Raw genomic sequence first — 24,839 nt, 5'->3', positions numbered from 1 at the left:
CTTTTCTTAGGAGTAGGTTGCTTAGCCACATTCTCATGCTGAGTAGTTTGACTACCCACCTTATCCCCTTCATCTGGTACATTTTAACTAGTTTTAATTGGTACATCATCCCCCATATTTTGTATAGGTTGAATTTCTTCTTGTTGAACATTGTTAGGAGTAGTGCTTGTCCTTCGCCGTCTATCCTTGTTCCATTCCTTTTAGGTGGGAAGTGGTCAAAATATGGTTGACCAATTCCATCTTTCCTTGGTCTCCCAAACTTAGGAACCTCTTTATTCTTCCAAGAACTCTTGTTATGCCCAATATGTTGGCATTTTCCACATCCAACAGTCCTAGGTATCTTTTCCCTTTGAGTTGGATATTTAGAGTCTTGAGATTCAGAAGCATGCTTCCTTCTGTTTACTTTAGGTCTCCCAGGCATTCTCCTCACAAGGGGTGGTAGTGTCTTGACAAAATCAGTCCTTTGCTACAGATGGCTTCCACCAACAAGCAGTATATTGTCCATATATGTTGCAATCAACTTGTCCTTATGGAACCAGGGAGAAAGAAACTTAAGAGGATCTCTATGCAAGTAGTTGATTGTTGCCTGACCATGAACACATGGTATTCCAGACAACATCTACATTCTGCGTGTGCATGAATAATGATATAAATCCATCCTATACCCATCATATGCATACCTAGCCTCAAATAAATGACCTACACTTGGTATTACCTTCCACAACCTACAAGATAAACACGTTAGTGACCAATTATATGTAATAATATTATAGCTAATTTAAAAGCAGTTAATATGTTAACATTTTACCTCATCTTTTCTAAATTTTGTAAGTTTTTCTAGGGTATTTGGGCCATAGTCACCTCTCCATTGGTTAGGAAAATCCCTTTGATGATAAACCCTTTCCATTAGGTAAATTCTGATTTCCTCAAGCATTATAAGTAAATGTTTCTTCCCCGTTTGCCTTATCATAGAATTGGAGCAATCTGAAATTCCATTCTCTACAACCTAACATGTAAATCCTGTTGTAAAGAAGGCCATTTTCATGTTTCTGGTTCTCTTGCCATTAGATAGGTATAACCTAAAAGTGTGATGTTCTTGATCTTCTCCATTGTAGCTTTAAAGCCTCATTCTACTGTACTTTTAGCAGCCTCCCAAAACAGATTCTTTAGTTCCAATCCTGTGTATCTTTTCCTAAAATTTGCAAATATATTTCTTACACATTGTTTATATTCAACATGTGGAAGAAAAAGTGTCACAGCCCGCAATAGTCCCTGTAATATGATAACAAATTAATAAGTAACACATTTGTATAATCTTTTATTGAAAGGCATAATATAGATACCTTATGTTGGTCTGAAACAACAACTAGCCCATTACCACCACCAAGATCTAAATCATCCACCAATAACTCAATGAAACAAGACCAATTGTCTTTATTCTCAATTATAACCACTGCCCAAGCTATTGGGTAGACATGATTGTCTGCATCTCTACCAATAGCAGTCAATAGCTCCACCTTGCTCTTTAACATTTCCCCTTAGATACATTCACTGAAAACCTCCTCAAAACATATTCTTTCATCTCATCCAATGTCATTTTAGGCTTCCTGATGACATCTTGCAAGTAGTGTTTCACATTTTTGCTTTACAAGTTATTCCTTATGGTAGACTTCTATATCAACTTCTTTTAGAATACATATGAACTAGTGTAATTGGTTCAAAGACATCTTATTTATAATCACTATTGACGTCTTACTACCTTTCCATTTTTTATCTTGAAGCAAAAGATGCCTCCAAGAAAGAACTCAAGGCATGTCATTGTCAATGCAGCACCGACACCACCTCCACAGTTTGACGCTGCTATGTTTCAGGCAGCAGTCACTATAGCTGTGGCAGCCGCAATGTTACAAATAAATACAACCGGTGCCAGTGGATTTGGGGTTGGTGCTCATCCCTCAAATCATGGTGAAAGTCATGGACACCCGCGGGAGTGTTCTTATAAGGATTTCACAAATGGAAAACCTAGAACCTTTAATAGGACTGGGGGAGTCATGGCTCCAACTCAATGGATAGAGAAAACTGAAGCAAACTTTGAAATCTGCTCATGCCATGAAGGGAGCAAAGTGAAATTTGTTGCATGCACCTTTTCTGACCGAGCTCTCATATGGTGGAATGGCCATATAAAGTCACTAACTCTTATAGTGGCTAACTCAATGAGCTGGGAGAATCTGAAGGCAGTGATGATGCAAGATTACTGCCTGAGGGGTGAAGTAATAAAACTCGAACAAGAGCTTTGGGGCCTTACCATGATAGGCAAAGACATAACAACTTACACCAATAGGTTCAGCGATTTGGCAATACTATGTCCTGGAATGGTTGCTCTGGAGAGAAAGAAAATTGAAAGGTATATCTGGGGACTATCAGCTCAGATCCAAGGGAGCATGCTAGCTTCAAATCCTGATACATTTGATAGTGCCAAACGTCTGGCACAGTCACTCATAGATCATGGAGCTCGTCAAGGCTTCATGGCCGTCGTTCCATAACAACCCAAAGGAAACAACAACAACAACAAGAAAAAGTCTTGGAACAAAAGGAAGGGTCAATCTTCCCAAGAGCCTTCCAAGAAACAGCATATAGTGGTTGTTCATGTTGCTACTATTCCTACTGCTGTTCTTGTTAACCCTTCCCCAGCAAAGCAGTATGTTGTAAATTTACTGAAGTGCAACAAGTATAATTTCCATCACACAAGAAATTGCCACTAAATGTATTGTAAGAACTGGAACAGAAAGGGGCACACTGCCCATTTCTATAGGTCACCTACACAACCAATCACTCAAGTTCCTGGCGTTGGGGTAAGTTGGGCATGTTATGAGTGCGGTGAAACTGGACACTTCAAAAGGGATTGTCCAAAGGTGATAAATGTCAGTGGTGTGGGAAGAATAATGCTTATTGGTCATGAGGAAGCTGTTGCAGACCCCACTGTGGTCACAGATACGTCTCTTCTCAACAACTCATATGCATGCATTCTATTTGATAGCGGCGCTGAGAAACGCTTCGTGAGCCATAAATTCGAACACCTACTTAAACAAAATTCCCAACCACTAAAAGATACCTTCACTGTAGAAATGGCCAACGGGAAAACTGAGTGCACTAACGATATATACATAGGATGTACCCTTAATCTAAATAATGTTTCCTTCCCAATCAACCCGATACCGGTATCCAGAAAAAGTTTCGACGTCATCATTGGTATGGATTGGTTAAGTCATAATCATGTCGACATCCTATGTTATGAGAAAGCTATTCTCCTTAACCTGCCAAGTAACGAAACCCTTATCATTTACTACGACAAATCTGACACGAACCTACAAATCATTTCTTGTATCAAGGCGCAAAAGTATCTTCGCAAGCAGTACTGTGCTTTTCTAGCTCACATGGTAGACAAGAAACAAGAAGTGAAGGACTTTGAGAGCATTCCCGAAGTCTGTAATTTCCACGACATTTTCCCCGATGATCATATAGGAGTCCCACCAGAAAGACAAGTCGATTTCAGAATCGACTTAATCCCTGGAGCTACCCCCATAGCCAAATCACCTTATCGTCTTTCACCGGCATAAATACAGGAACTATCCAACCAGCTGAACAAACTTCTAAGCAAATGTTTCATCAGACCAAGCTTCTTACCCTAGGGAGCACCGGACTTGTTCGTGAAGAAGAAGGATGGATCTTTCTGTATGTGCATAGACTACCGCAAGCTAAACAAACTTACCATCAAGAACCGATACCCTCTACCTCGTATTGATGATTTATTATACCAACTACAAGGTCCAAGTTTCTTTTCAAAGATTGACTTAAGATCCGGGTATCACCAATTACGAGTTTTAGAGGAAAATGTTCCCAAATAAGCTTTCTGAACTCGTTATGGTCAGTACGAGTTTGTAGTGATGCCTTTCGGATTAACAAATGCGCCCGCAGTGTTCATGGACTTGATGAACAGGGTGTGTCGGCCATACTTGGAAAAGTTCGTAATAGTCTTCATAGATGATATCCTTATCTACTCACGAAGTGAGGAGGAGCATAGACAACATCTCCGACAAGTCTTGCAAACATGGAGAGCAGAGAAACTATACGCGAAGTTCTCAAAGTACGAATTTTGGATTAGGAAAGTAGATTTCCTAGGTCACGTGGTTAGTGAAGAGGGAATACATGTGGACCCATCCAAAATAAAGGCAACCGAGAACTAGTCAGCACCCAAAATGCCTATAGAAATCCGCCAATTCTTAGGCCTTACTGGCTATTATCGCAGATTCATCCATAATGTCTCCTGAGTTGCTAAACCATTTACCACTCTGACTCAAAAGGGTGTAACTTTTAGCTAGGGAGAGAAACAAGAAACAATGTTCCAAACGCTAAAGCGAGACCTGTGCAGTGCACCTATTTTGTCTCTACCAGAAGGGACAAAAGACTTTTATAGTATATTGTGATGCGTCTAACCAAGGGCTAGGCCGTGTTCTTATGCAGCGAGGAAAGGTCATATCCTATGCCTTGAGATAGCTTAAGACGCATGAGGTCAACTATACAACTCATGACCTTGAACTTAGAGCAGTGATATTTGCTCTAAAGATATTGAGACGTTACCTCTATGGCACGAAATGTACAATATTCACGGACCATAAAAGTCTTCAGCATATCTTCGACCAGAAAGAACTGAACATAAGACAACGACATTGGGTGGAGCTACTAAACGATTAAGAATGCAAAATTCGTTATCATCCCGGTAAAGCCAATGTAGTAGCTGATGCCCTTAGTAGAAAAGAATACTCAAGATGTTGAGTAAAGTCGTTGACCATGACTATCCATTCACACCTATCCACACAGATCAAAGAGGCTCAACTTGAGACCTTGAAACCCAAAAATGTGACATGTGAATATTTAAGAGGAATGGACAAGAACTTAGAAATTAAAGGTGATAGAGCCCAATATCCCATGGTCCGGATCTGGACACCAAAGTTTAGTGGTTACAAAGAGGTTGTCATGAATGAAGCGCACAAGACATGATACTCCGTTCACCCAGGTCCATACAAGATATATCTGGACCTTAAGAAACTTTATTGGTGGCCTAACAGGAAAGCTGAGATTGCTACCTATGTGGGCAAGTGTCTTACTTGTGCCAAAGTCAAAGTAGAATACCAAAAGCCTTCGGGTCTACTACAGCAAGCAGAAAATTCCGAATGGAAGTGGGAACGGATTACAATGGATTTCATAACTAAGTTACCCAAGACAACGGGTGGTCATGATACCATTTGGGTAATCGTCGACAGATTAACCAAATCCGCGCACTTCCTACCAATAAAGGAAACAGACAAGATGGAGAAGTTAACTAGAACATACATCAGAGATATAGTTAGACTGCACGGTGTATCAATATCCATTATCTCTGACCGAGATAATAGACTCACCTCACAATTCTGGCAGTCACTACAAAAATCTCTGGGAACTAGTTTGGACATGAGTACAGTCTACCATCATCAAACTGACGAACAGAGTGAGACAACAATTCAAACATTAGAAGACATGTTGAGAGCATGTGTTATCTACTTTGGTAAAGCATGGGATGCCTATTTACCACTAGTCAGATTCTCGTACAATAATAGTTACCACACTAGCATTAAGGTTGCTCCATTCAAAGCCCTCTATGGTGGCAAGTGCAGATCACCTCTATGTTGGGCTAAAGTGGGTGACATGCAACTGGCTAGAGGTCAAATTCCTGAAAATACTCTCACGGGTTTGGAGATGATTCGAGAAACTACTGAGAAGATAGTACAAATCATAGAATGACTTAAAGCTTCCAGAGACAGACAGAAAAGCTACGCTGACAAGAGAAGAAAACCCTTAGAATTCCAGGTTCATGACCGCGTCATGTTGAAGGTCTCACCCTAGTAGGGCATCATACGCTTCAGAAATCATGAAAAACTAAATCCAAGGTACATGGGACCATTCGAAATTCTTACTAGAATCGGTCCAGTAGCTTACAAACTAAAACTACCTCAAGAACTCAGTAACATACACCCTACCTTCCATGTGTCTAACCTAAAGAAGTGCTTATCCGACGAGACTCTTGTTATCCCACTCGATGAAATCGAGATAAATGAGAGCCTCAACTTCGTGTAAGAACCAGTAGAAATCCTAGACATGGAAGTAAAGAGAACTAAACAAAGTCGTATCCTGATAGTGAAGGTTCGCTGGAATGCAAGGCGGAGACCTGAATTCACTTGGGAGCGGGAGGATCAAATGAAACAAAAGCATCTGCATCTCTTTTCCTAGTCCAGGTGTAATTCTATAGTCTAAATTTTGGAAAGAAGTTCCCTTTAACGAGGGGGATAATGTAACAACCCATTATTTAAAGTCTATGTAAATCAAACTTATTCAAATAAAGGTCTAAGCTACAACCGACTACAAGTGAAATAACATTATAACAATAATACAATAAGAACTTTAGATACGAAGAATATGTACATTTACACATTCAACACAATATTTATATAAGTTATAAATACTTACATTGAAAACCATGTAATTATATGCTTAAATAAGATGTTATGAGTCAACATAAGTCAATAAGGGAAGCAAAAAAAAATCTAAATTTAACACCTTGTATATATGAATTTAGTTTTAAGCATCTTAGAAACAAGGAATTCGGTTTTGAACATCTTTGAAACACGATTTATGAATTCGGTTATGGCCTCCACTTTATGACCGAATTCTCCAAATTTAAATACATAGGGACCGAAATCACTTAGCTAATACACAATAGGACCGAATTCTCCTTTCCCTTTTGACCAAGAAACCGAAATCTCCTCATTTGGAAAAAGCATGGACCGAATTCTCTTTGCCATGGACTATAAACCGAACAGCCTTTCATTTGTTGACCTTAAGACCGATTTTACTTCCTTCCAGGTGAAGTTATGGTCGAAAACTCCTAATATCTTCATATCTTATCTTGAATTCAGATTCCCAATGAACATATCACATCACCACCTCATAAGTTTCCTTCATATATAAGGTGAATATTAGTTCATTTAGTCATTTACACTTCCAGCATACGAAAACACTTCCTCATTTCCTCTCAAATTATCAAACCTCCTTTTCTCTCAAGATTAAAGGTTAGCAACTCCAGGAGATAACCTTCTTCCAAATAGCCATAAGTTTTGGTAAGTAATCTCCATTGATTTAGTGTTTATTTAACACATGAATTCTTGGTTCATCATATATTCACACATTAATATGTGTTTAAACATTAGGATACGGCTATAGTTTCGGGTTCTAAATCAAAGTCTCCATTTCAGTCTCGTTGTCAACCCCGTTAACACACACGAGGTGAGTTCATACCCCTGCGTTTTTACTATTTTTCATTGTTAGGGGGGGATACAAGTCTAACACAAGAATATTGTGTTTAAAATCAAATGATTTCTAAATATTTCTAAATCGACTTTAAGTTACTGAAACTCTTTTAAATGTTTTAAAAACTCTTTTAAACTTATATTTTGCCAAAATCATATATATATATATATATATATATATATATATATATATATATATATATATATATATATGAATATAAAAGTTACTCCAATCAGATTCATATCCCCTTTGTAACATGTCGAGCAAAGGGGGTACTTTCATTAATATTACATATCAAACAGAACACACATATAAATTATAATAGGTATAATTTATGGAACTCTCATACTATTTTCACTAATCAGTTATACAAAGTTTAACGGTATACTCTCTTACAAATACTTTATATTCAAGTATACTAGAAAAGGATCATACTATCAGTTCATTTATTTCAGAATGATTTTTCATCATTATTATACACGTAATCGTCAATATGGTTTTTGTGAGACAAAGTTCACTCGCTTAATTATTTAAGCAATATTATATTACTATTAAAGACCTGATTATTATAACCAGAATCTCGCGAAAGAGAGAGAGACAAATGTGTATAGATCTATACGGGATTGACAATCCCGCACTCGGACTATTCGCTACAGTTAGGCTGGTATGCCTATGAGTGACAAATGTCATTACAGCTCCGACGCCTACAAAGCGTCATATCAGGCTTACTAGTCTTAGTATGGTTATAATAACTCACAAAAGGATAAGAACAATACGATTAGTGTATGAATAATCAAACCAAAGAGTACAAATACGACGTACTGGTTTTTCAATAATACGATTTACAGTATAATACTACGACTTACAATTACAGCTGGTGGAACCAGGTACATTCACAATTATAGGGTTTTTTAAGGAATATAGTTACAGCATACTAGTTATAACAAAGAGAAACATAACAATACATAAAACATTCTTTTTATAGTTTTATTGTGAACTAAAACTATGTTACACTATTTCATAGTACAACAATGCTTACACAGAACGGTTTTATGGTATTAAAACTACTTTCAGTTATTTTAGAAAATATTGGATTTTCTGGAACAGTAAAATACTCACGATTTCAAGGAACGGATAACAAACTTCTAAACATAAATACTTATGCACTTTCCAACTTAAATGTTGATACTCTCTTTTTCAAAATACTTGTATTCCCAGGGAACCAGTAGAGAGGTACATCCCCGGGATTTTGAGAAGACGGAGCAGTATAAAGTCGTGTCTTTTGTATTTTGTTATATCTACTTTTGATGTCATATACAAATGACTTGAACACTATGTAAAACTTATACATTATTAATGCAATGGTTGTTGTACTTTGATTACTATGATACATGTGTTGTGATACTTAACATGAAGTCATCCACCCCCGGACGTTTCTACCACTCCGGTTTGGGGGTGTGACAATAACCATTATGGACTGCATAATTTAATAATGCAAACCAAAGTTAAGTAGGGAACTCATAACACTCACCCAATTCAGGTCTCATTTCGCTCCAAAGTTGGTTTGGATCATGGACCCTAAACTCTACACCAATTTCTTCATCATTTACCTTTGGTATGTGGCCATGCTCAACCTCATTTACACCAGGTTGATTATTATCATCCCTGGCCCATATATACCCCTCTTTAACATATTTTCATCACACAAAAAGTTAAGAAAATGGTCGTTACAGAGGTTGGATGGTGGTTTAAAGGTTTTTGTGAAATATCCAAGAAACTAAAGTCAAATACTTCATCATCTGAGTCTGAGTCTTCAACGTATACCTTCTCAAGTCCTTTTCCTTCCTCATTCTTAGTACCAGTTTTAGGTCGTTTGTCTTTGTGTTTCTTAGTACCAGAAACAGAGGCCGTCTGCTAAATATACAATAAAGAACTTGTTACTGATAATGATGTGAGGAAAAAACCCACATACACTTCAATTTCATGTTCGAACCTACGTACATTGCACTTGCAATGTGTCTCAGCAACAATTTCCCATGTGAAAATGGTCCAATCCCTTTTCAAACCCCTCTTCCCAAACGTTTGTATGCATGAAAACCATTTTTGAGTTCTGTAAGATTAACAAGTAGGGAGAAAAAAGGTGGTGGATGAGTGTTTTAAGGTAAGAAGTGACCAGCTGAGGCAGGTTACAGGTTGTTAATCGGCTATTAGTCTTAAGTCGATAGCTCAACGACACAAAAATGGCCACGGTGACCGAAAATTAAATTATAGGGTTTTCCCCAATTTAATGACAAAATGTTAGGACTTTTATGGTATTTGGCATATATATATATATATATATATATATATATATATATATATATATATATATATATATATATATATATGTGTGTGTGTGTGTGTGTGTGTGTGTGTGTCGAAAAAAACCAAACGCTATAAGTCATAAATTGTAATTAAGGAGCGTTAAAAAATTATAGACATTTAACAAAAGAAATCAAAGGTACATGCTTCTTATGCACAGATCGTAGATACTTTTACATCAACAGTTTGTACATTCTCAACTACACATCCATCTGTGAAAGTACAACTCCACGATGCATGACTTATATATTAGCAAATTATGCATTCTCATTTTGACATATATTTACGAATGTATAATTAGTGATGCATGATCTACGTATCAGATACTTGTACAATCATCTCCATTTATGCAATGCTCTAAAGAAACATATAATTAGTGATGCATGATCTACGTATCAGACACTTGTACAATCATCTCCATTTATGCAATGCTCTAAAGAAACATCCAGCAATGAAATGCTCTGAACATGTCCAACTATGTAAGGCTCTAAAAAACGTCCAACTATGAAATGCTCTAAAAAACACATGGATCCGCTATTTGCTCATGTCGGGATGCAATTTGCTCTCTCTATGACCTCTATATGTGATTTGCTGTACCAAAACTCTTTTTTTTTGTTTTATTGTTTTATTGTTTTTTTTTTGCAAATAAACATAGGATAGTGATTCATACACAACAATTTTTATCCGTATACAACAAATTATGTTTTGTAGAATTATACAATACAACATTTCAAAACACATATTTTTGTGTATGGAAAAAAAATAATGTGTACAAATCACTTCCCATAAACATATCCTAAATTGTATAAAGCTAATAAATGATGAATTATCTTATCAAGTTTTCGGAAGAATACATATTTTTAACCATATAAGTGGTTGGCAGAGTTTTTGGTAATCTTCAAACTAACTAGTGGTTTCCAAAATATTAAAGTATATATACTTTCGGCTGATAGGCCAGTACTAGGCCCAAATTGAAGGTTGAATGGCTGGTATTTGGCAAAATCGTAGCCTAACCTACACAAATTGCAGGTAAAAGGGACTAAATCACTGGTATTTGATTGATTACCGGCTATTTTATGAAAATGCTAAATTTTTAGCTAGTTTTTTTGGAAAGACATTAATATTTTTGGCCATTTGTATAAATTTCTACAAGAGAAAATGACTTATTAATGTAATTAACTTTTCGGTATGTTTATATCTGGGTAATTTTTTTTTTTTTTGTACCCATCTAAGTAACAAACTTGTTGGAAGTGTTCACATATGACCATTATGATCTGCTATAGCAGGTTAAATCTTAGATGTGAACGCTTTCAACAAGTTCGTTACCTAGATGTGTACAAAAAAAAGTAGTTACCCAAATATAAACAAAACGAAAAGTCAAAGTAAATTACACGAATGGTCCCTGTGGTTTGGTGGAATTTGTGTTTTTGGTCCCTAACTTTTTTTTTAACTTGGATTGTCCCTACTGTTTATTTTTGTTGCACGTTTGGTCCATGTCTTACCTAAAAAGACTATTATGTCTTTATTAATTTATTTTTTAATTAATTTTCTTATTTATGTTTTTTTTTGACAAAATTACAAAAATGGTCCCTGTGGTATGCATTTTTTTGGGGTTTTAGTCCAAACCTCGATTTTTTTGGATTAGTGGTCCTTTTGAGCTAGTTTCATTGTGGATTTGGTCCCTCAGTAAACTGAAATGACTTTAATACCCTTAGGGTATTTATTTTCTATTTTTCTTTGATTTTTCTTAAAGCTAATAATTATTAATTTATTTAAACAATAAAAAAATAAGAGGGCCCACCTCTCTCTCTCTCTCTCTCTCTCCTTTTCCCTTAAATGTTGCAGTTCTAACAACCCGATGAACCCAAACACATGGACATTCAACGAAAGCTTCCCAGTGGGCACAAAATCGACCTACAAGACCATAAAAGTGAAGCTACGCAATACACCAATTAGCCAGAAAGATCGATCATGGAGGAAAACAGTTTACAATTTCAATTAGAAGCTCAAATTTCACAAACATACACACTAGTTTCTTGCTTCATCGACAGGGTTTCTCCACCAAGATTGCATCCAGTCTCACCCCAATTCATCCCACCCTCATCAGCAAAAGAACAAAGAAATATCATCTCTAAAAGTTTTTTATTTGAATCCACGATTACAATAACAATAGGGGATCTGATGGCATTTTTCCATTGTAGGATATGGGTTTATTTCACCGTTGTAGAGGAGGCTGAGGGAGGGTCGATGTACTTTGCGTTGGGGTAGCAGGAGCAGATGGAAGCTTTCAGTTTTAATGGAGAGGAGGCTTCTGTTTGGTGGAGCTTTCGTACGTTGTGGTGGCGATTCGGTCTCAGCGCCGACGGTGGGCAAAGATCTATTCTTTTGGTGAGTTCCATGTGATGATGTAGAACTCCTCCACTCTAGCTTTTCTTAGCAACCCACCGGTGCTTCCGACGAAGATTGGAGATGAGGTGTTGGGGTCGAGTTTGGGTGGGATGAATCCCATCGGAGCTTCTTTGGTGGGGACCTCCCATGTCGCTGCAACCTTGATGGTGGTGAAACGGGTGGTGGGTTTGGATGGTTTGACGGTGTTGAAGGAGATGGGTTGCGATTGTTTCCATGGGGAGGTTTGATTGGGGATTATGAGTGCAAAGAGGGAAGCTTGGGTAGCCATGCCATTAGTATTGGTAGATGATTGATACACATTCAAACACGGAGAGAGAGAGAGAGAGAGAGAGAGAGAGAGATGGGCCCCTCTTTTCTTAAATTAACTATTAGATTTAAAAAATCCAAAGAAAAATGAAAAATAAATACCCCAATGGTATTACAGTCATTTCACTATTCAGAGGGACTAAAAACACAACGAAAATAGCTCAAAATGACCACTTATCCAAAAAAGTCGTGGTTTGGACTAAAACCCCAAAAAAATGCATACCACAAGGACCATTTTTGCAGTTTTGTCTTTTTTTTTAATATTTAAAAAAATTAATAGACCCTACATATTTGTATCTCTGAGATCTCTACTGTTTATTTTTTAATTATTATTTTTTTAAAAAAATTAATTTAATTTTTTTTAATTAAAAAAAATTATTGTGCCCTTATTAATTTATTTGTTTTAATTAAGTTTCTTGTTTATGTATTTATTCTTTATATATCTAAGAAAAATTAGTAGACCCCACATATTTGTATCCCCTGAGCATCTCCTCAACTTCTATGTATTTTCTATCTTTAGTGATATCGATGTCTTCATCATCCCTTCTTTTTTCGGTCATTTAACTCCGTCGAATCAACACCACAACTCACTAAAGATGAAGAGACAATAGGTTATGGTGATGGTTCGCCAGACTTGAAGTACCAAAAAAAAGATGGTGAAGACATTGATGTTACTAAAGATTGAAAAGAAATAGAAGTTGGAGAGGATGAAAGATGGGATGGTGACCTGTAAAGCCCAAATTAAATTTTTCAAATGTGGTTTCTGGTTTACGATAAGGAGATACAGACATGTGGGGTCTATTAATTTTTTTAATATATAGAAAATAAATACATAAATAAGAAAGATAATTAAAAAATAAATTAATAAGGGCATAATAATCTTTTTAGGTAAGACAGAGACTAAACGCGCAACAAAAATAAACAGTATGGATCATTCGAATTAAATTTCTCAAATTTGGTTTGAGGTTTATGGTGAGGAGATACATATATATGGGGTCTATTAATTTTTTTAAATATATAAAAAACAAATACATAAATAATAAAATTAATTTAAAAATAAATTAATAATGGCACAATAGTCTTTTTAGGTAAGACAGGGACCAAACACGTAACAAAAATAAACAGTAGGAACCGTCAGAATTTAAAAAATAAGTTAGAGACTAAAACCATAAATTCTCCCAAACCATAAGGACCATTTGTGTAATTTATTTTTACTTTTCATTTTGTTTATATGTAGGTAACTATTTTTTTTTTTTGTACATATATGACGAACTTGTTGAACATGTTCACACTCTAGGATTTAACCTGCTATTTTTTTGTACATATCTAGGTAACGAACTTGTTGAACGTGTTCACACTCTAGGATTTAACCTGCTATAGCAAGTTATAATGGTCATATGTGAACACTTCCAACAAGTTTATTACTTAAATGTATAAAAGAAAAAACTGATTACCAAAATATGAAAGTTAATTACCTTATTAAGTGTTGATACGATTACGAAGAAATAGGAACAAAATTAATAGATACTTGTGTTTAATTCTTTAACTAATAAAATTGAAAGAATGCCAAAACTATTTTTTTTATCCTTTTTCAGTCCTTTCTTTTCTAACTCATAATGCAACATGCTTCCAATATACAAATTTGAGACGCTACAATACACAAAACTTGATAAAATGCAATAATAAATAAACCGACTAGAAAGAGTTCCCCACCGGCAGGGCCGAAACTGTAACCGAGACACTCCATTTAAGCTGTACAAGTTGCTACGCTTCAGTTTCACAGACAAAAATAAAAAATTTAAAAATAAAATCAACTATTATATTATATTATATAAATAATATTTTACTCCAATTCACTTGACGTTTATTCCATTATTCCTTCTCCATATACGAAACCTCCAAAAATCTTATACATATCATGATAGGGAGTGAACTCTTGCATACATGGCCTTCCTATCTTGAATCGCCTTCTGAAGGCCCGTAAACATTTCCATAGACAAGCCTGAAAAGTTACTCAACTGTCCAAGAAACCCCTCCAATCTCAACCTTAACCGATCAAAACGGTCCTCCAAAAATTCATCATTTAACAAATTCACCCCTGCAGGATCATGATGATGATGATCACTTTTAACAGCATTCTTCTGCCATGGTAAAGAAGCACTAGCGAATTTACCCTGGGCTTTTTCTTGGGGGATAAAGTGATCAATTTCAGCAGCTAAATCTTTTATGGAATCCGCAACTTCTTTTGTTGGTAAAGTTTCAAGCTTTTCTAGCCAGATACCAAGGGTGACGTATATTGGTGGGCCATAGTCACGTAACAAGGGCTGTTGTCGTCTTTTTTTCTTGGTGGATTGTTGTGGTGGGACACATTTGTGAAGCCATCCGTTTAACGATTGGACATACGCTTTTTGGGATCCGATCCATTTCGTGAAACTCGATGATAAAGTTCTTAATTCGCTTTCCAGGTAGATGCTGATCTGGCGATGCGAGTCTGATTGTAGTGAGATTTTGTTGTGTGAATTTATTTGTAGTGATGATATGATTAACAACTGGCTGTTATGGCATTCATGCATCGTCTCCCACATCTTCCTCAATCTGTGATTAAATATATAATTAATAAAAAAGATGGGATATTATAGTGAATTAGAATTTATAATACCCTTCAATCAACTCCTCAAGTTGTGGGTGAAGTTCTTTGTCTCTAAGATCTTCGATTCTTCTTGATATTGAGTCGATTCTGTGGATAGCAACTCCAATTCTCCAATGAAGATCTTTAACTATGGCACGAGTCTTATCTATTCTGCGGTTACTTTCTTCATTGGATTCTAATTCCCGTAGAAGTTTGCGCTTTTGATCATACACTTTTCTGATCATCTCATTTGCCTGAAAGTGTTGTCAATAAATAAATTTAAATCATATTACTGGAACAAAAAAATGAATGTTCATATCGCATTTATCTCTAGAAAGAAATCAAACAAAATCAAAATACCTTAACTTCATCATAAAGCTTCTTCTCCCATGCATAAAGCCTATCCAAAGTGGAAGCATGGCTTCCTGCGTTCATGTAGAAGTTATCAAAGAGGTTGCTGTTAATGTCCTCCTGATTTTGATTTTGACTTTGACTGGTGTTGACATTTGGACTCGGATCATGTCTGAAGGATGAACCACGAGATGATGTTGTTCGAGGCCATGTTAAGTACTTGGTGTCATTTTGAGCAGGTTCTAAAAATCAGTTAATAATTGAAACATGATCAGGAGGATTATATAAATGTATCTTCAAACAGCAGTTCCATGAACCAAATTCTTAATATAACTCATAAAACATGCTGATTTACACTTATTACAACACTGAAAAGCTTACCTTCCTGCACTTGGCTAGGATCATCACCACACGCAAGACATGCTTTTATAAATTTTGAACTGAATGATCCACCTGCCACATTAAAAAAAACAAAATCTTGGCTGAATATAAAGCTTATAATATCTTCAAATTCCTCACAATATAATTAGAGGAAAGTGGAGCTTACGTTCTTTTCCAGGGAAAATTGGACGAAAGTGGAGCTTGTTGGCTTCAAGCATTCTAGGAACTTCTCTTCCACACTCAGAAGCTTTAACAAAAAGATTCTCAATCTCTCTCATACTTGAAATAAAATCTTTAGGTACAGGTTTACTTTCATGACCTTTTACCACTTCAATTTTTTCATCCTGAGAGATACCAACATTACTAACACCAGAAGTTTTTCGCTTTAATGGTGAAATTTGGGGAGAATTAAACTTGTCCCCATTCAAGATTTCAGTTTCTGATGTCACACTTTCTGCTGATGACATTGAATGTAGACCATTACCAGCCCCACTAACATTATCTGCTACCCTATTAACATTCTCAAAACTTCTAACCAACCCATCTGTTGATGGCTCATCAAACTCATCTTCTGATTCTTGACCCATTTCTGAAATCTTTTCATCTTTGTAATTTTCCACCTCTTGATTCAATTCCCTCACTTCATGTGGAGAAAACCCATCATGTGAAAGACCAAAATAATCCCAAGGTTGACTTTCAGGACCACCAAACGGGGTTTCAGGTTCATGTTCAGGTTCAGGTTCAGGTTCCAGTTCATGTTCATCTATGATGTTTCTTGGGGTACCTGAAGAAGTTACAGAACCTATGACAGCTACAACTGGCTTTTCTTCAACTTTTCTAGAAAAGGAGCCTCTAATCTTCATATGATTTGTGTAATACCTACTAGAGGATGGTGGGGAAGGAGATGGGGATAGGTTTCCAGGTGGATTGATATGTTGTGACATGGTTGAAGAGAAAGAGAATTGAGAAAGGGATTTTCCAATGAATGTTTGTGGCTCAGGAGTTGCATTAGTGGATGTGTATAAAGAGGATTCCATTGGCACTTCAGGTTCAACAAACCTACTTAATGCTTTCCCTATAATTGTTAGAGACTCTATGTAAGTAAAATGAGTGGCTGCAAGTGAACATCTTCCATCAAGTGCTTTTCTAACAAACTTTTTCCTTTCACGGCATAGCTGAAGAGCCTTATCTTCTTCCACTTTTGAGTTTGTGGCACCCATTAACCCGATCTTTCTTCTTGGACACCTTACTGCTTATCTATCCACACATCACATGGACTTCTTCTGCAAGTTTACAAATTTTATATACTGTGATTTGTTTATTCACTGTTCAAACTCAAGCATCAGGCATTTCCTAGAAACCAGATTGGAAGGGTAGATACAGATGTTCTAAGAAATATTGACATGTAGATGTAAATGTATTCATCAATATCCTTTTTGGTTGAGTTGGTAAAGGGAAAAGGGAATCTGAATCAGATACCCCAAATGCATACCCCTCAAAAAGAACTTGTTAACAATCAGAACTAGGAACTGAGAAAATTGTTAATCCAACCAGAATATATAATTATAACTTTCCAACTTACAGTAGAAGATACACGATAACCTCAGACTTGCAAGCTGCAAAACAAGCTCTATGAGCTTTCACAAGCTGTAACTGTAGTACAAGGAAGACAGGGATTTACTATCAGATACGAGTCTCAAATCCAATCAGTTCTTCTATTCCAATTAAAAGAACACTTCACACAATATAAAACCCAAATTCAAAAAATCAATACTAGCGACCTAATTAATGAATCGTGCTTCACATCAAATTGAAGCTCTTCAACCATTGATTTAACTTTTGAAAAAAGCACAAAACGAATAAAGCGATAATTACCCACATATTTTATGATTAAGAGATCGAAAACTTCCGAGTTAAGATGTAAGAACACGGTACTGTGAACAGCATAATTCAGATATCACAAATTTAAAGTGCAAAGCTAAATATTTTGCTTGAAACGGAAAAGGAATGACCTGAAACCAAGAAGAACTGAAGTTCACCTGACAAATAGGTTACAATTATAGAAGAAGGGTAGAGAAATTGAGTGACGGTGAGCGGCGGAGAGAACCGATTCGAGAAAAGTGTGGTTCGTTCATGCAAAAGCAAAGAAGGAAGGGGACGAAAGTGTGTGAATGTGAAGCGTGGGGTCCGCCATATGCAAAGGTCCAAATTGGTAAACGTAAAGAAAGATTAGAATCGATCGGATCAGGAGGAAAGGGTGCTTTGCTGGGTTCGCCGTGGGATTGGAGACTTCCCTTTTACTTTTTAGGAATGGATTTTTAACTTCAAATTACAACTTTAGAATAACATCATTTAAGATTCCTTGAATAAATAATTATATCACTTATGTTAACTTTTAATTAAATTAGTAAAAAAATTATATTTTTCATATGGTTTTGTGTAATATATAAGTTTTGTTTTTATCATTTTTTTTTCTTTTAGATCGTCCATTTGATATTTTTGTTGTGATTTCATCACTAAATGTCATCAAATAACCAAAACATGTCATAAAAGAGTAATATCATAGTACAACTCCCGAAAATCTCATATGCAGAAAAATCATAGTGTGATGCGTTGCGATCATGCCGACTCCTTTCCTTTCGAAGAAGAAGTACCTGAAACCAAAAATGATAACTGTAAGCACGAAGTTTAGTGAGTTCCCCCATCATATCACATAACAACATACTAGTAGGCATATCTGGGTGCTCGGCCTACCCTGTCAGGCATATCTGGGTGCCGAACCTACCCTGTCAAGCATATATGGGTGCTCGACCTACCCTGTTAGGCATATCTGGGTGCCCGATCTACCCTCTGGTGTATTTCAACTGGTTACAGGGTCTATTTCGCCTCTACCACTACCACATAATAACATAGCATAAACATACTGTTAGGCATATCTGGGTGCCCAACCTACCATGTCAGACATATCTAGGTGTCTAATCTACCCTGCCAAGCATATTTGGGTGCTCGATCTACCCTTCGGTTTATCTCAATCGGTTACGGGGTTTATTTCACCCCTACCGCTACCACATAATAACATAGCATATAAGCACATAAATCTCATCAGATAGTGGCATACCAGACAATTATCTCTACTACAAATAACTACTATAATGGGCTGACATTGGTGTCTTCGACCCACGCATATCGGGAAGGTAACTCACCTGAATGTTGAATCTCACGGTAAGAAATTTTTAACGGCTGCTCCAACGACTCCCCGAGCTATCAGTATAAAATAACACTTAGTCAAAACCAAATAATCCTTCTTAGGGTAAAATGACCATTTTACCCCTGATCTAATTTGGTCTATGCCTAAAGCCCAAAACCATAACATGAAAAGGCCCAATACTAGGTAAACTTCCCAGACCCACTATTGGCCCAATTTTCTAAATTGGTCCCAATCCCCTCTAATGGGCCTTACCCTAGACCCAAAATAAGACATAGTCCAATAAAAACCAAAATGACGATCCAGTAAGGCCCATAGTAGTAAAGTCTAAGAGAATGGCCCAAGGAAGCACATAGTCGTAACGAACACAGGGAATTCCCTTGTGGAATGTTGAGCGTTCCTCACCAGTCCAGATCGTGAGCCCTAACGGAAACGAGGGCGTTCCCGGACCTTACGCAGCGATTCGCGTCCAGATTCAAAAAAACCGGCCATTAAGCACTTAATGCTTAAGCCATGTTACCCAAAACGTAGATCCAAGCCATTTAGGACCTCTAGAACTATAAAGTCACAGACTTGGTGACTTTGCATGCCCCCAAAAGCTCCAAACTCCAAAAATGGCATTTTACTTCCATGAAAAATGGCCTTATCTCATGCATGAACACATCAAGACCTTCAAGATGGCAACTTTTTGTCTTAGGGACTCAAATAGCACCAAGGGTGGCAACCTTAAGCCTAGGAAACGGATTTGGACCATAAAGCTTCATCCTTGGGACCAAAAAGGTCCATAAAACCCAACATAAGAGATCTAAGCAAATAAACACCAAGTTTAGAGCTTTATACCTTATATGAGTGCCAAATGTTGATAAGGTTCTAGATCTATAAGCCTTTGCTCCTTTGATGACGCTTCAACAATGGCCACCTTCCTTCAAAACACCAAGATGCGCTCCAAAATGATCTTCTAGGCTCAAAACACACAAACAATGGATTAGGGTTTCGTGGGATCTGCTTAAGGGTGAGAGGGTGGCTGGACTTTAGGGCATAATTTTCTTTATATATGGGTTAACCCTAAATTTTAGGGTTTACACTTTGCACATGAATGCAGTGCGTTCCCCAGGGGAACGCCCTGCGTTCGGGCTCCGCCTCCAAAAATCTAAAATTAGCAAAAATGGTCCCTCCTTCCCTCAAACTTGCAAACATAAGGTCCAAAAGTAATAATTCAACATATAAGGGACCAAAATATAAATAATACCTCGACTGAGCGTTACAATTCCCCCTCACTTGAATCAGACTTCATCCTCGAAGTCTGTCGCCTCGAACAACTCGGGGTAATGCTCCCTTATTTCCTCCTCGGGCTCCCATGTCCATTCCAAACCCTTTCGATGTTTTCGTTGTACCTTAACCAGCCCCACAACCTTGTTCCTTAAGGTCTTCTCCTTTCTATCGAGAATCGTTATCGGTCTCTCGATATAATTCAGGCAGTCATCCACTTGAATATCCTCCAGAGGCACGACCGCGAAATCATCCACCAAAAATTTACGCAACTGGGAGACATGAAATGTGCTATGAATCTGACTGAGCTTGGCCAGAAGATCAAGATGATAAGTTACACGGCCCACCCGAGCCAAAACCCTAAAAGGACCGATGTACATGGGGCCCAGCTTGCCCCTCTTCCTGAACCGGATGACAACTTTCCAGGGTGACACCTTCAGAAGAACCATGTCTCCCACCTGAAACTCCAAGTCTGACCAGCGCTTGTCGGTATAGCTTTTCTGCCGACTCTGAGAAGTCTGGAGCCTACTCTGAACCTGTTGGATCGTCTCAGTGGTCTTGAGTACCACCTCAGTACCCCCTATAACTCTCTGACCGACCTCGCCCCAATAGATTGGGGTCCTACATTTCCTCCCGTAGAGCATCTCGAAGGGAGGTCGGTCTATGCTAGCGTGATAACAGTTGTTATACGAAAATTCTGCTTCTGCTAACGGAAGATACGTATCCCAACTCCCACCGAAATCCAATACACATGCGCGTAGCATATCCTCCAGAGTGTGAATCATCCTCTCACTCTGCCCATCGGTCTAAGGGTGAAAAGTTGTACTAAAGTGAAGACGAGTGCCCATCTCATCATGAAACCACTTCCAGAATTTGGAAGTGAAGCGAACATCTCAATCTAACACAACCGAAACCGACACTCCATGATGTGCCACCACCTCGCGTACATTGATCTCGGCTAGTTTCTCAATCGATATACTCTCCTGGATCATAATGAAATGTGTACTCTTGGTCAGCCAATCTACGATCACCCAAATCGAAACCACTCCACATGTAGTCCTGGGAAGCTTTGTGATGAAATCCATGGTGATGCCTTCCCATTTCCACACGGGAATCTCCAACGGCTGCATCTTGTCGTGAGGTTGCTGGTGCTCGGCCTTGACTTTCCTACAAGTCAAGCATCGCTCCACGTACCAAGCTATTGCCCGCTTCATGCATGGCCACCAATAAACAGGGCGAAGATCTCGATACATCTGATGGGTTTTGAGCATTCTAACACTCCTATGGTGTACATGCAACCCTATAAACTTTGGATCTATGTTTTCTCTCTTAATGCGCTAGACATATGAAGATCCCTCTTCATAGTCCTTTGATATTTGTATAATTATTTTAGTCAAAACCGATTGTAGTCCTTTTTCCCTCTTAATGCGCTAGAGATATGGAAAATTATAGAATGGTCAAATATTGTAGCATTTGCAATCAATCCTATACCCGAAGCGTATGGGACACGATGCATACAATCTTACATAAAGATATGATACTTTATCAATCTTCTGCCATAATATTTTATGTGTCACGTTCTCATAATTCGAACTATGAAGAGGGATGCCGTAATCATAATCGAAATTTAAGAACACACTATGTATTCTTTGACTAAATTTATTAAAATTTCTAAATCTAAGCTTTAGATTTTGAAACGAAGTATAATATTCTCTCCCTTAATTATAACAAAACAACTTTTCAACCCATGCAACTTTGCAAAGTGAATCTTTGTTTTCTATAATTAATATTGCTAACTTCCAATACTTGCCATAATAATCATACAAGCATAACACTTATGCTCCCACTATCATGATGATTATTATCATATATGCATAACACTTATGCTCCCACTAGCTTTGACATGTATTCAGAAAACAGCTTAACTTAAAGAAAACAATACCTATTGAATTTCTAAAGTTCATATTTCTAATACTAGATACTTCGATAAGCCTTTATCTAAGCTTCTTAAACTTATACACTTTTTCCTTAGAAATCTCACATGTGTGTATAGACAAATTTAGAACTTATGTTACTAAGTCCCAAATGTTAGACTAATTGTCCAATCTCACAATTCGAACTACGGAAAAGGATGTCGTAACCATAATTGAATTTGAGAATACAATTTACACAATTGCTATCTTCTTAAAATCTCTCCTAGTGAAAGCATTTCCTCACAGTCATTTTCATGAAGGAGGGAATCTTATGACACTTAGATTTTATGGAGTATGAGTTCCTATCCATGTGAATTTGCCAAAACCAAGTTTGCGACAAATCCAAACTCATATGGACTGAACTTTCTTGATTTCTAGCCTTATGGTAACACAAGTGCCCACCATGTCTTCCAAGTAGTTTAGCAACTTATCCTTACATATCAATGTACTTTTCATCGATCAAGGTGCTTTGTCTTAATGCATTCAAATGAGAACTCATAGAACTCACATGCAATATTAACTCAATTGGAATGGCACAGAAACAAAATAATGTCAACACGATAGGTTGTAAACCTCAAGTCGTGTGCTAGTGATGATTGATAAGGTTTATTCTTGATTTGTTCTTGAAACCTTTTTCAAGATCATTAAAACTCTCACTGACTCCTTGACATATAAGATTCTATTATCAAGAAACTTTCCTAGACAAAACAAATATTCAAGAGTTAGTGTAGTTCTCATTAAGCCAAAACACTTCACATAATTGGTCCTAGTTGGTCTTTGTCTTATCCAAGACATCACAACTTACCAATTTCAAATGCGCAAGAATAAGAAAACTTTTCCAAATTCCACATTTGTTGAGTGTTATAAACCTACTAAAGACTTTTTCACTCAAGTCACAATCTTGACTCTAAGACTTGATATTGGAACGAAGTATGATTGAATTCTTGATTTAACCATTTATACAATTCTCGATTTCTCTTCTTAGACATGCAATTGCACTAAGACTCACTTAGAGGATCAATTGAGATATGGTTCTTAATCATTAAGACTTATCACAAAGCACAATAAAAGGCACTCTCCCTTCTTCTTAGAATAGAGAAACTTTTATCTTTCTGCCTACTTGATTCTTCTTATTCGTTCTGCTATTCATTGAAATATTTTTCAATCAACTCAGAATTACAGTTAATCTTATAAGTATATTCATATTTACTAAACTTTAGTAAATCATGACGAATATCTTTATCACTCTTGTGGTGGACTTGATCAACATACAATCTTGTGTACTCGATCTCCTAGTCCTTCAATTGACACTTTGTCAAAGAATTAGTCTAATTTCCAAATATGAAGTTTCTCATTCATCACACAACCAAGTTGTATGATTCCAAGTTTCTGTCCAATTGAAACTTGGGCGATGAGAGACTCTCCCTATTTAGTAAATTCTTGACATCTTCACAAATAACATAATTAAGAATCAAATCTATTATTGCTAATAATAGAAACCTTCAAACATCAATTTTTCATACACGCCATTGTAAGGATAAATAAATAAGACAAAATCAAAATTTATTTTATTGCGGAAAAACTTGTCCTTACAATGCTATTCAACTGAAAAACTATGTTATTACATATTTCTTAGCAATCTATTCTAACTCCAAGTAGTAGCTCAAGAACCCAATCTTCAAGCAATGCGATTGAAATCCATTTCTTCATGATTAGATTCAGCTCACTTCAATAAGCTTCCTCTCTTTTCTTCGATCCTACAAAACATCAAAATGTAATCTTATCACATAATGTATTAAGAATCTAGAATAGGAACTTAAAAGAGTTAGATAATGGATTTTACCTGAAGTAGAGCCATACGTCTTGACTCTCCCATCTCTTAAATCTCTCAGGTAGTTTGTGCAGCTTTGTCTCCGATGCCCCTTCTCTTGGCAATAAAAGAAAATGGACTCCTTTGGTACAACACATCGGACAATCACAGACTTAGTTCTTTCTGGACTTCCAATGTTGCCTGTGTCCATTGAAGTTTGGGAGTTTGATTCACCAGACAAATTTGCTTGACCAGCACGCCAAATCCTTGTTGATTCAGCAACTATAAGCACATAGGTGAGATCAATGAGGGTCACGTCGTAATCCATCATATAGTACTCTCTCACAAACTCACTATATGATTCAGGAAGTGACTGAAGAACCTAGTCAACAATCAATATTTCTGAGATATCGACACCCAACATCCTTAACCTATCAATGTGCGACTTCATCTCTAAGACGTGTGCACACACATACTTTCCATCTTCATGCTTAATTGCCAATAGGGCTTGAGTGAGCTTGAACTTTTCAATCCTTTGAACTTATGGGGTACCCCAAAACCAAGAACGGCGGAAACGTTCTGGGGCGGAGGACGTCATGTACAGTATCACAACAATGAAAAGTAGTAAACAAGCAACAACATCATCCATTGCATTAATATTATAATTTTAATACAAGTGTTATGAAAAATTGTGATAAACACTAAAGTATAATCAAAATGAAAGATGAGTCTTGAACGAGCTCC

General features: G+C 36.9%; 1 protein-coding gene across 3 annotated transcripts; it reads right to left on the bottom strand.

Annotated features, from left to right (window-relative positions):
* Window positions 1–14,143: 14,143 nt before the first annotated feature.
* On the bottom strand, window positions 14,144–18,092 carry LOC145086484 (bZIP transcription factor (DUF630 and DUF632)). Of its 3 annotated transcripts, XM_079024247.1 has the most exons (8): window positions 17,878–18,092; window positions 17,718–17,772; window positions 17,421–17,491; window positions 16,005–17,121; window positions 15,839–15,910; window positions 15,467–15,699; window positions 15,137–15,360; window positions 14,144–15,072 (listed from the first exon to the last, which is right to left on the bottom strand). In XM_079024247.1, exons 4-8 carry the CDS (start codon window positions 17,056–17,058, stop codon window positions 14,394–14,396), a joined length of 2,262 nt encoding a protein of 753 aa, XP_078880373.1. In that variant the 5' UTR covers window positions 17,059–17,121; window positions 17,421–17,491; window positions 17,718–17,772; window positions 17,878–18,092; the 3' UTR covers window positions 14,144–14,393. The 3 variants fall into 3 exon arrangements, with proteins under 3 accessions (XP_078880373.1, XP_078880370.1, XP_078880372.1); XM_079024244.1 differs by lacking the exon at window positions 17,718–17,772 and having other exon boundaries at window positions 17,851–18,092; XM_079024246.1 differs by lacking the exon at window positions 17,718–17,772.
* Window positions 18,093–24,839: the final 6,747 nt, after the last annotated feature.

This window comes from Lactuca serriola, chromosome 2, assembly GCF_051521515.1.
Source record: "Lactuca serriola cultivar US96UC23 chromosome 2, Lser_US96UC23_V15, whole genome shotgun sequence".
In the NCBI taxonomy this organism is placed as follows: Eukaryota; Viridiplantae; Streptophyta; class Magnoliopsida; order Asterales; family Asteraceae; genus Lactuca; species Lactuca serriola.
Note: the sequence above shows the minus strand (reverse complement) of the source record. Positions and strands in the feature narration are given on the sequence as shown.